General features: G+C 41.3%; 1 protein-coding gene across 1 annotated transcript in view; it reads right to left on the bottom strand.

Moving 5' to 3' along the window:
- Positions 1 to 5,114: 5,114 nt before the first annotated feature.
- LOC148518788 (cytochrome P450 2C23-like) overlaps positions 5,115 to 13,030 on the bottom strand; it is a 32,969-nt gene continuing 25,053 nt past the window's right edge. The window contains exon 9 of the mRNA XM_088477126.1: positions 5,115 to 5,465. Coding sequence (XP_088333252.1) covers positions 5,284 to 5,465 — 182 coding nt within the window. The 3' untranslated portion in view covers positions 5,115 to 5,283. The remainder of the gene's footprint in view (positions 5,466 to 13,030) is intronic.

Raw genomic sequence — 13,030 nt, 5'->3', positions numbered from 1 at the left:
TTGTTCAATGTGGGCTTCAAAGGAAATATTTGTAATATAGTGGTGGGGAATAGGAAGATGTCCATGCACGTCAAACCCTCCCCCATACACATGAGTTTTCCTGGGAAATAGAAGAAAAGAATAAACAATCCCATACATATGGATGAATTGCAATAAGTGCATTATGTTGAAAATTTGCAAAGCATCTTCATTTTGATGTATTTTCTCATGTCTTTATCAAAATTGCTTTATCAGATATCATATTGTTATTTTGACCCATAAGCTAATGATCTATGTACAGTAAATCTGTGTTATAATGTTATGCAGTCACAATTGGGTCAATCCAATTGTGCGTGCTGTACTTGCGGGTAAAAGTTATCACGACAAAGGCAGCCTTGATGGCAGCACAGATTTGCCTAAAAGTGCTTGAAACCCTGTAGAACTCCAAGTAAAATTTAGCGAACTTGAGCTCAGAGCGAGCTGCAAACGGTGCAAGGGGTGGTACCATTGCCGGTGTTTTAACATTGTTGCAATGATAACTCACACCCTTTGCATGTAATAAGATTGACCCCTATGTCTCCAGTCAAATTGTCAACATTCATTATGTTGAAATGTTTAAAATGTTGACACCTGCAAAATGTCAACATTAAAAGAATGTTGACATAGAAATTTACAACATTGTCACAATGTCAAAATTTTGATTAAAGGTCAGCATCAGTGTTAGGGCTAGAGATAAAACTTTACAAAAAAGACATTGCCGACATTTCAGCAATCTCTACATTACATCACTGTCGACATACTGAATGTCTACATGGTAAATGTCTATGGGCCTGATTCAGACCCACTCGCGAGCGGCTGTCCGCTCGCAAGTGGGTCGATGTTATGCACTGAGCATGCGCACGACGGAGGGAGCTCCGTCGTGCGCATGCGCCAGACGCGACGAGCGAAGGAAAGTCCTTCGCTCGTTGTGTCCGATCAAAGGGGGCGTGCTGTCAATGTTGATTGACAGCACGCCCCCTTTGGTGGGCGTGCCTCCCTGACGGGGGCGTTCCCACGGGAACGCCTCCCGTCAGAAGCCGGCCCACTGACATCACTAGTGATGTCAGTGGGAGTGATTTTGGCTCTGATAGAGCCAAAATCACTCCGGAGCTTGCGGTTGAAAACCTCAACCGCAGGCTCCGGCTCGCAAATTCGATGGTCGCGATGGTCTCGACCATCGCGGCCATCAAAAAGCACGCTCGTATAGCCTGTGGGTGGTGACCCACAGCTATACGAGCGTCCAGGAGGACGCTCCATGAAAATGGAGCCCGGCCCTCATTCAGAGCGTGCGCTCTGCTCAGAGCGTACGGCTCTGAATGAGGGCCTATATTATAAATATGTCACCTCAAGATTCCTCTCAACCTCAATAACATATAATTTGTGAACAATAATAACTGTGTTACTATGAGATAATTAGCAATTTGCAGGATCTTATAGGGCAAAAAAAGTAAAAATAAAAAATTGAAATAGGCCAAGTTTAAAAATATCACGGTTTTCCTCCACATTTTGTATAGCAAGTCACAATTTTTGTGTATGTTTGGGAAAGCATAACTCAGTGTATTGAACAATTTAAGATTAGGGTTTTGTTTTGTTAGATTGCACTTGTTTCAGTTTAAGACAATTTAGGGTTAACATTTTTGAGAAAGATACATTTTTAAGTAGATAATACTATATATGCCCCATGTTAAACATAGGTTTTTTCATAATGTTATTTGTCAAGTGGAAAGCTATACTGGTTGTAGTATAAATGGCTTCACCTGGGAGGAGAAATATGGCCACTGTCTCTCAACTTACTATTGTCTTTGGAGAGCTGCAGGTGAATTACTCATATGTGTATCATACAAGGGTATTCTAGAGTTCTTTTGGGGCTGAGGGGTTCTTTCTATCAGTGTGGGGCCACAGGTGGTCAAGAGGGAATCACTTTAATTGCTACCAGATCAATGACTTCACTAACGTATTCATTGATAAGTTAGCTGAATGCAAGGAATTGAAAAGTGCTTTGTAGTTATCCTGGCCTCATGTCTACTTCTCTTATGCACCTACCAAGCTGACAGCTCACTGTCGATGAGTCTTGTGCTGGAGACTAACTGACACTGCCAATAATATAATACTCCTGCCCCAATCAACACCCACCTGCATCTGCCCTCATAATTTCTCCCAAGTGTTGCTCTGATCACCTTCTCCCTGTAGCATATCTGATTATCTTTGTTCCCACAGCATCCCTGATCAGTTTCTTCAATATCTGCCCTTATTAATTCTCCAATGTGTTTCCTGATCAACTCCCCAAGATGCTGCTCCAATCAAGTTTCCACACTTCTGCCCTGTACAAATTCCCCCACTGCTGTCCCAATCAGCTTCCTGCAGCTGCTGAATAACCTCACACAGGTTCTTCCATGATCACCACCCCCTGTAGCTGCCTTGATCACCTGCCCTTTAGCTGATCATTCGCAAAATGCTGCCCCTTTTGGAAGGGGGATTGCCCATGGGATCCACTACCCCATGGGATTCACATGTTGCCTGCCAATATATTAAGAGCAGCAAAGAAAAAACACTTTCATCCAAATGGATTTCCACTGATACACTTACCTCTATTAATATTTGGGGTTTCACATTTGTTCCCTATGGACTGTTCAGAAATATTTATAATCAATAAGGGGTAAATTTACTAAAGTGAGAGTTTTTACAAGTGAGTTTTAGAAGAGATGTTGCCCATAGCAACCTATCAGATTCTATTATCTTCTTGAAGGTGTTAGTTAAATGTTAAGTAGAATCTGATTGGTTGTTAAGAGTAGGGCTGAAAAATATGTTTTTTACCTGGCTTCCACACTTACATACCTTGTACTCTCTGGTAAAGACCACTCTTCGATCAGCCATCCAATTAACATCCTGGTATAAGAGTGAAGTGTTAATTATTATGTTTAGTGACAATTCCTCCGCAGTGCGGTATACTATTGAATTGATATTGGACATACTACCTTCTGTTACATGCCACAACCTCCGCAGTTGCTGTGTTTGTGTGGTTTCCATCTCTTTATTTTGTGTTTATACAGGACAATGTTTGTTGTATGTGTAACATTATTGATTTGCTAACTCTGTAATTGTCATTATTGTTCAGATTACTAAGTTTTTTTTGCAGCCACTCCTATTATTTCCTGCAGGTCTACATTAAAATACACTTAAACAAAATCAACATTTAAAAATTCTGCAAGTCTGGAATGACAAATTAAGTTATTTTATATCTACGTTTCAAAGGAGATAAAACATAAATACTATATATATATATATATATATATCCTGTATATCTATCTATCTATCTATCTATCTATCTATATATATATATATATATATTTATATAGAATACACAGGGCTGGCACTCCACATTAACCAAAGAAGACCTTGCCCAGGTGCCAACAGAGGTAAAAAACCTGATTGATACAGTCAGAAAGCGGTGGCACTCACGGGTCTTGTAGCCAAAGAATGAGCCAAAAATGTGTTGTGTAGTTCGATGTTTCAGTCACAGAATGACTTTTGTCTTGATAAAAGTAATTCTGAGACTGAAACGTCGAACTACACAACACAATTGTTGACTCATTATTTGGCTACAAGCCCGTGAGTGCCACAGCTTTCTGACTATATATATATATATATATATATATATATATATATACACAAAGCAATGGAATGGCACTCCCACTATAAATGTAAATCAGTCCCGGGTGCCATCCGCAGTATGCTGTGTCCTAGCAGCAATATATACATACAATCTCAGCGGCACTCCGGTATAATAATCACACAGTCACAGGAGTTAGCTAGATCATGTAGATGTAGCTAACTCCTGTGCCTGTATGATTTTTATACCGGAGTGCCGCTGAGAGTGTATGTATATATATATATATATATATATATATATATATTTACATAATATTCACTAAGGTGACATAGTATAACATTTATTTTGTTCAACTTACTTTCGAAAACAATGGACTCCTTTAATGACCATAACCCATGCACACAATTGCAAGTAGATATGGACATTAACTACTTTCCACTGTATTTCAAAAACAAAACTATCACAAATTATAGGGCACCTTTATGGGCTCCAGCATTGCCCTTTTCTATGCTTACACGTTGGTTCAATGCCACTGTATCTATGTAAAGGGGGGTATTCACTACCAGATCTGAAAATGACTGCACAATTATGACATTGTAATCGTGCAGTCGTTTGTCAGTTGTGTCATGAGCCTGCACTGAATGAGCAGACGTTCAGTGCAGGGTCATCAATCATCTGGAAACATGCTGAACCTGACGATATCATCCAGCATGTTGGAGAGATTATAGATGTCTAAACGACCAGCGGGCACGTGCATCACTGGTCGTTTTAGACATTTTTGCAAAGGGTTTGCAAACGATTGATAAAAATTGCTAAGTGGATACTCCCCTTAACTGTTTTAATACAAAGCCTTCTATTTTTAAACTGAAATAAATGCCCATAAACACTTTCCAAAATTCCTTGGATGTCATAAATCTTCTACATCTCTATACTGGAATTTACTGATGCTCATTTTTTGTTTGACCCAGTGTCCATTCTTATACAGACATTTGATAGATAAGATATGTTTAAAGTGGTTAACTTGATATTGTGTAGAAAAGCCCTGCAGCCCATAGAAAACAATCAAATCCTAATCAGTCACAATAAACCTAAGCACCACTTTTCCTAAAACTCCCAATCTAAGACAGGTGATTATAGTCCCATCAACAGTAGATATATCAAATACAGATACTATGGGAACAGTTTCAGCCCTTTGACTACTGTATTTTATGCAAAAGGAATTATCCTGCTTTATGCCAAAGATATCATTTCACAAAGTGCACCCAGTGTTTTCCTAATGAACATCAAGCAGAGAACACTTTTAAATACAGAGGACAGGGGGATGCACATTTATCAAAGCAAAGGAGAGTGAAAGAAAAGAAAATATATATTTACATAAAGGCCATGTTTTCAGAAATGTATTCAGTGTATAATGCCTTAGAAAACAATACAAAACCACAAAATTTAATTGTGTTGTATATCTTTAATTTATCAATTTAATCCGTTTTTGAAGGTTTATGTGCTCATGAAATTTGAAACAGAAAATACATTTTATAATTAAATTGTTAAGAACATCATTAGAGAGGGGTAGCAGGGTAGCAGGGTAGTACAAAGTATATAAGTATTGCTATTTGGTTCTGGCGTCATGCCTATGGATGTATAACATAAGTACTTGCTCAGCGAGGGACAGCAAACATTTCATAGGCCACAGGACGAGAACCATTGGTCTTTGGTTCTGGTGCTATATTTAAGTTATTCTTGTCCACTGTGGGCTTCAATGTAAACTTTTGTAGTATAGTGGTGAGGAAGAGGAAGAGCTCCATCCGAGCCAGACCCTCCCCCATACACATGCGTTTCCCTGGGGAGACAAAATGAAATATAAGGTGAACAGATTCAGATTAGGGAAATGGTGCTTACCTGTAACAATTTAAAAGTAGACTTTTAGTATTATTTTTATAAAACTTAATTAAAAATGACTGTTCTGTACAAATGTCTATATTTTTTGCATATTACTTGCTTTTCTAAGATAAACAGTAAACAATATACAACACTAAAATAGTGTCCTACTATACACTAATTATACAATAAGTAAAGTGTGTGTTTTGCATTATTGATCATTAAATCTTAAAAAAACATTTATAATACCAAGTGCATCAAGAGGGTAAGGGGATTTGCAGACTACTCAAGCCTGCAAAGGAAATTCAGCCATACCCACAAGATGGCACGACTAAGCCACATTCAGATATGTGGACTACTTTGCACTTGTGCAAAATATACAGATTGGCCCCTCTATATAAAAAAGGATGTTGCCAATTCCCCTCATTTTTTGTCTCATCCCATAAGTGGCAACACCTGAAATGTCTACTAGTTGCTCTGTATGATTTACAGGAATGATTAAACTTTATTCAGGCCATTGACAAATATAACTTCATAAATGCTTGTAAACATAAACAGTATGTGTACTTGCCTATAATGCTTGTACAGTAAATGTCCTGGGTCACAATATACTAACCTGACCTGATCATTTGCATGGGTGTAACTGAATTGCTTTAAAAAGCATACCCATCACCTGATACCTCCATGCCATATTGTATGCACATGCAGGGCTGCCATCAGGTTACAGTCAGTACTAATGTATAGGGCTTAGACTAACATGTGAACCTGTCATTGCTGATGATCCAAGCCACAAACTGTTTCTTTTTCTAATTAAGCAATGTGCATGTGATTTAGAAGCAGTTCACATATATTATCATTGATGCAGGATGCCCCCTTATAGATTATAATCAGCATTAAGCTGAATTGTTATGGGAGCATGGGGTTTGCCTGTCCTGCAACCTCCGTGTTACAGTCTCCTAGTAATCAATGTGTAAACTCCCTAGAACCCAGATGTGATGAGGTCTTCCGCCAATAACAGCCATCTGCTGTTCCCTTAGAACTGGCTACATTCACCCATACTTAAGCGGCCGCCTGAACTTAAAACTTGGGGAAGTAGGGGTTTAAACAGAATTCCTAGGTAGACCAGAGTTTAACGTGACACAGTAGAGCTAAAGACGTGACCAGGGTGTTACCAGATTGTTCGCGAAGCGGATAGTACTACTGAAGCAGGAGATTAGACTGGGAGGGCCAGTGAAACTGATTCACCTTAATATGACTGGTTGGATAAATGCGGTTTGAACAGCTGAGGGTTTATATGTAGCTAATATAGCTGAAGAAATTGATGCAGCTGATGGTTTAGATACAACAGATAAACTAGTGGAAATGATGTGGCTTGTACAGCCAGTGGGATTGGAGCAGCTAGTAGCCAAATAAATTGATGTGACCTGTACAAACTGTGGAATTGATGCAGCAAGTTTGCTGGTGATATTGATGTGGTTTGTACAACCTGTAGAATTGATGCAGTGAGTTAGCTTGTGGTATTGATGTGGTTTGTACAGCCTGTAGAAGTGATGCAGTAAGTTAGCTGGTGGTATTGATATAGTTTGTACAATCTGTAGAATTGATGCAGCAAGTTAGCTGGTGGTATTGAAATGGTTAGAAATGCAGCTTGAACAGCCGTGGTGTGGCTAAATTCCCCAAGGTGTGGCCAATGCTTCTGGAGATGTTGGTGCGGCCAAGGAGATACCAAGGTGTGGCTTGGTTAGCTAAGGTGTGGCTAATGCAGCCGGAGGACTCAATGTGGTCTTGGTACACAGTGGTGAGATCAGGATAGTCAGGATACTGAAACGGAATAATACAGTAGGAACTGGAAAGGCATGTACATAGATGCTATAGTCGGCATGGAGTGAAGGCCTGGCTGTAATTTATCAGGTGCAGGGTCCAATCAGAGCAAAAACCCTGCAGAGAGCTGCCCTAATGAGAGACTATTGCACACCTGAACTCTGCACACAGACAAATAATTCATTAGTGTGCAGTTGAGACCTGCACAGAGACAGACAGGCAAGAACACAGGTATGAACTGCACACAGACAAGACAGGGTGCAGTGTCCTAGTCACAACTATGGCTGGGAGCTGCCACCAAGATGATCCATACCATGAGTCCTAATTATGAAAAGGCACGCCAATGACTTGTAACAGTACCCTCCCCCTTGACAAGGGGTTAAGAAACCCCTAGAACTAGGTTTGTCAGTGAAGTTCTGAAAAAATCTTCTCAAAACAGGAGCGTGTAAAGATTTTTCGGAGACCCAAAAATGCTCCTCCGGACCGGAGCCCTTCCAGTGAACCAAAAATTGTAAACCTCCTCCTAAAAATCTGGAATCCAAAATTCTTTCCACAATTAATTCCTGTTGCCCATGAACCACAATTGGAGAGGGTCTAACCGGATGCCTGAACTTGAATTTTGAGGAAAAGAAAACCTTTTTCAATAAGGAACAATGAAAAGTGTTGTTAAATTTAGGCAGTTTAAGTCAGAAAGCGACAGGATTAACTCAAGCAATAATCTGGAAAGGACCAATGAACCTGTGTCCCAATTTCTTTGTGGATTGCCACTGCTTGAAGTTCTTTGTAGCTAGCCAAACCCAATCGCCAATCTTGAATTTACACATCTTCCGATATGTATTTGCAAAGTTCTTCTAGCGCATAGAAGTTTTAAGGAAACACTGGTGAACCCTGGTCCAAAAGGAGCGTAGCTGGGCAATTGAAGATGGCGATGTAGATTCCCTGGCATTGGGTTCGAATTAATTAACTCTGGAATGTTGTCCAGTGACGCAGCAGAATGGATAAACTGAGGAAGCAGAATGACAAGAATTATTAAAAGCAAACTCCGCCATGGGCAAATGAGTAACCCAATCATTATGTAATTTTGAAATGAAAAAATGGATATATTGTTCCAGAGACTGACTGGCATGTTCAGTCTGACCATTGGACTGAGGTTGATAACCAGAGGAAAGGCTAAGGCAAATACCTATTGAGGAACAGAAATTATTCCAAAATTGGGCAATGAACTGCATTCACCGGTCAGAAAATATATCCAGGTGTAGCCCATGCAGCTGAAAAATATGCTTGAGAAACAATATGGAAAGTACCTTGGCAGTGAGAAGTTTTAGCAGAGGAATACAATGTGCCAGGTTACTAAAGCAATCCACTGCAGTCCAAATCAGAGAACATTGAGAAGAAGCAGGAAGGCCAACAATGAAGTCCTTGACAATGTGCAACCAAGGTCTCCTGGGTATGGACAAAGGTAGGAGGCCAGATGGAGCTACATGTAGAGTCTTATTCCCAGCACAGATGTCACAGGCCTGAACAAACTCGTGAACATCTTTTGACAAGGAAGGCCAACACACTGAGCGAGACAGTATCTCCATCGTCTTGAAAATGCCTGGTTGACTTATGGCTTTTTGAGAGTGGAAATCCAAAATAAATGCCTCCCAGAATCTGTCAGGAACAAATAATAATCCGGCAGATTTTTCAGCTGGAACTTCCGACTGACATGCTTAAATGGAATCAGCCAAGTCCCGTGCAATGGCCAGATGAATACGAGAAGTAGGCATAATCGGTTCATCAGGACCTAGAATCTGTTGAATAGGTAGAAAACATCTGGAAACTTTAAACATTTTTGACCCTGGACGGAAAGAGATGACATAAATAAAGCGGGTGAAAAATAAGGCCCAATGTGCCTGCCTGGAATTCAGTTGTTTAGCTGTTTCATTATAAGCTACATTTTTTAGGTTAGTGAGGACAGTGACCTGATATTTAGCTCCCTCTAGCCAGTGCCTCCAATCCTCAAAAGCCCATTTTATTGCCAGTAATTCACGATTGCCCACATCGTAACTTCTCTCAGCAGAGGCAAATTTACGGGGAAAAAAGGCACAGGAGTGCAACTTATTGCCCAGATGATCCTTCTGTGACAGTATGGCTCCAGCTCTGACCTCCGAGGCATTCACCTCAACAATGAATGGCAGATCTGGATTTGGGTGACAAAGGTCCGAGGCATTAATAAAAGCAGCTTTCAGATTTTCAAAGGCCTGCAAAGCCTCGGAGGACCAGTTAACAGTATCAGCTCCTTTTTTGATCAACTCAACTATCAGAGCCATGATAGTAGAAAATGAATTAATGAATATCTGATAGCAATATGCGAATCCGAGGAAGAGTTGGATGGCTTAAAGAGTTTTGGGCAGTACCCAATCCAGGATGGCTTTGACTTTACCAGGATCCATGGAGAATCCCAGGGAAAAGATGGTATATCCCAGGAAGGAAATCTTGGTCACCTCGAATTTGCACTTCTCAAGTTTGGCATATAGATGATTTTCTCGCAACTTTTGTAATATTTTCCAGACATGTTGGTGGTGCTGATCTAAAGATTGGGAATAGATCAGAATATCGTCCAGATATAAAATAGCAAAGATTCCCAAGAAGTCACAAAGAACATCATTAATCAGATCTTGAAAGACAGCTGGGGCATTAGATAGCCCAAATGGCATAACCATGTATTCATAGTGGCCCGAGTGAGTGTTGAAAGCTGTCTTCCATTTATCGCCACTTCTAATCCAGATCAAATTGTAGGCACCTCAGAGATTGATTTTGGAGAAGATGGTAGACTCACGTAACTGGTCAAATAAAACAGAAATCAAAGGCAGGGGATAAGAAGTATTGATAGTAATGTTGTTAAGCCCCTTGTAATCTTTGCAGGGTCTAAGTGACCTGTCCTTCTTTTCGACAAAAAGTACCCTGCCCCGACTGGAGACTTGGAAGCTGGATGAATCCCTTGGCCAGTCACTACTTAATATATTCTTCCATGGCCTTATTCTCCAGAACAGATAGGGCATGCAGGCAACCTTTGGGTAACTTAGCACCACGGATAAGGTTGATAGCGCAGTCATATGGTCGATGAGGTGGGAGGATGTCGGCCCTTTGTTTGGAGAAAATATCAGTGAAATCACTGTATTGAAGAGGAATCTCAGAAAAAAGTTCCAAAGCTGGAGGTTGTAATATCCGAACCGGTAATGAGAGGCACAGAGAACCACATCTGGAGCTCCACTTGGTGATTTCACTGGTCTCTCAGTCAATAATGAGATTGTGTGCTCTAAGCCAGAGAAGACCCAAGATGGTGGGTGCCAATGGACATTGAATGAAGAGAAAATATTTTTTTTTGGAATGTAGCAATCCTATGTTCAGATTGGTGGGCAGCATCTGAAAAGTGATGGCACAATTGGGGAAGGTATGACCATCCAAACCACAGATAGAAATGGGATAGTCCAGAGGAACAGCTGAAATACCAAAGGTCCTAAAGAAGGAAAGGTCCATGAATTTACCAGCCGCACTACTATCAAGAAATGCATTGGTAAAAAATTTGTTATTGGAAGCCTGCAGAATCGCAGGAACCAAGACAGATTTTTTTGAGGAAACAGATGTGAGGCCTAAATGTATTTCCCCCTGAACACTTAGGCCTTCCTTTTTACTGGTTTGATTTGGAAATTGTAAAATGAGTGTCCTTTGTTACCGCAGTACATGCAAAGACCTAAGGAATGCCTCCTATGCTTCTCATCAGGGGGAAGACAAAAAGCTCCTATCTGCATAGGTTCTTCTGAATCAAGAGCCCAGGAAGAAACCTTAGGAGGTCTGGTGAGCAGATTCCTCTCATGTCCGCGTTCATGAAGACGACTGTCGATGCAGGTAACTAAATGCATGAGGGCATCCAAAGACTTTGATACAGGGTGTTGAACCAAAATGTTTTTAATAGACTCAGGCAGCCCCAAGCGAAACTGGCTACGGAGAGTGGGGTCATTCCAGCCAAAGTCCACCGCCCATCTACGAAACTCTGTGCAGTAGTCTTCTGCTGCCCTTGGTCCTTGCTTAAGAGATTGTAAATTATCCACTGCCAGTGCAGTCTTATCTGGATCATCATAAAGGAGCCCTAACACTTTGAAGAATGTCTCCACAGAAAGAAGGGCACTATGAGTGGAGGGTAACCCGAATGCCCAGGTCTGAGGATCTCCTTGAAGGAGTGACATAACTAATACAACACATTGTGCTTCAGTTCCAGAGGAAATGGGGCATAATTTGAAATAGAGTTTACAACACTCTCGAAAATTGAGAAACTCCTTACGATCACCTGAGAATCAGTCAGGGAGGTGCATTTTAGGTTCCTTAACACTCATCTGAGCTGAAGTGGAATGAACATCTTCCACTCTGAGGGGGAGATCCTGCACCTTCTGAGTCAGGATTTGAATCTGGTCTGCCAGAACCTGAGCTGGATTCTGTGAAGGCTCCATGTACGTCACTGCTGTATTGGCTGGCTGTAATGTTACAGCCTCCTAGTAATCACTGTCTAAACTCCCTTGAACCCAGATGTAACAAGGTCTTCTGCCAATAACAGCCACTCGCTGTTCCCTTAGAACTGGCTATGTTCACCGGTACTTAGGTAGCCACCTGGACTTAAAACTGGGGGCAGTAGGGGTTTACACAGAATCGCTAGGAAGACCAGAGTTTAATGTGACACAGTTGAGCTGAAGACATGACCAGGGTGTGACCAGATTGGTCATGAAGCGGATAGTACTACTGAAGGAGGAGATGAGGCTGGGAGAGCCAGTGGAATTTATTCAACTTAATATGACTGGTTGGATGAATGCAGCTTGAACAGCCAAGGGTTTAGATGCATCTGATATAGCTGAATAAATTGATGCAGTCTGTACAGCTGGTGGTTTAAATACAACAGATAAATTGGTGGAAATGATGTTGGTGCGGCCTAGGAGAGACAAAGGCACAGCCTGGTTAACTGAGGTGCGGCTAATATTGCCGGAGATGTTGGTGCAGCCTAGGAAAGATAATACAGCCAGAGGACTCAATGTTGTCCTGGTACACCGTGGTGAGATCAGAATAGTCAGGATACTGAAACAGAGTTATGCAGTAGGAACCAGAAAGGCACATACATAGATGCTATAGCCAGCATGGAGTGAAGGCCTGGCTGTAATTTATCAGATGCAGGGTCCAATCAGAGCAAAAACCCTGCAGAGAACTACCCTAATGAGAGACTACTGCACACCTGAACTCTACATCACAGACAGATAATTAACTAGTGTGCAGGTGGGAAATGCACAGAGACAGACAGGCAAGAATACAGGTATGAACTGCACACAGACAAGACAGGGTGCAGTGTCCCAGTCACAACTACGGTTGGGAGCTGCCACCAAGATGATCCATACCAGGCAGTCCTAATTATAACAAGGCGCGCTGGCAACTTGTAACTCTCCATTTCTCAGGGGGTTTTATAGTCTAACACACCTCTCATTCCTCTTCTCTCTATCTGTTCCCATCCACTAGCTCCCCTACCCACTTTTTCTCCTCCCCTATCTTCCATTTGGCAGTAATTTTTACTTAGTAATAGAGACACTCAGATGTACCCCAGCTGTGATTCTGTCATACCCTCCTCAGTTGTACCTTTGCCTCCTTGCCAGCTGTACCTGTGCCCCTTTGCCCATCTGTACTATT

Source organism: Taudactylus pleione, unplaced genomic scaffold (assembly GCF_031769625.1).
Source record: "Taudactylus pleione unplaced genomic scaffold, aTauple2 ptg000199l, whole genome shotgun sequence".
Lineage (NCBI taxonomy): Eukaryota > Metazoa > Chordata > Amphibia > Anura > Myobatrachidae > Taudactylus > Taudactylus pleione.
This window is presented reverse-complemented; position numbering and strand designations above follow the sequence as displayed.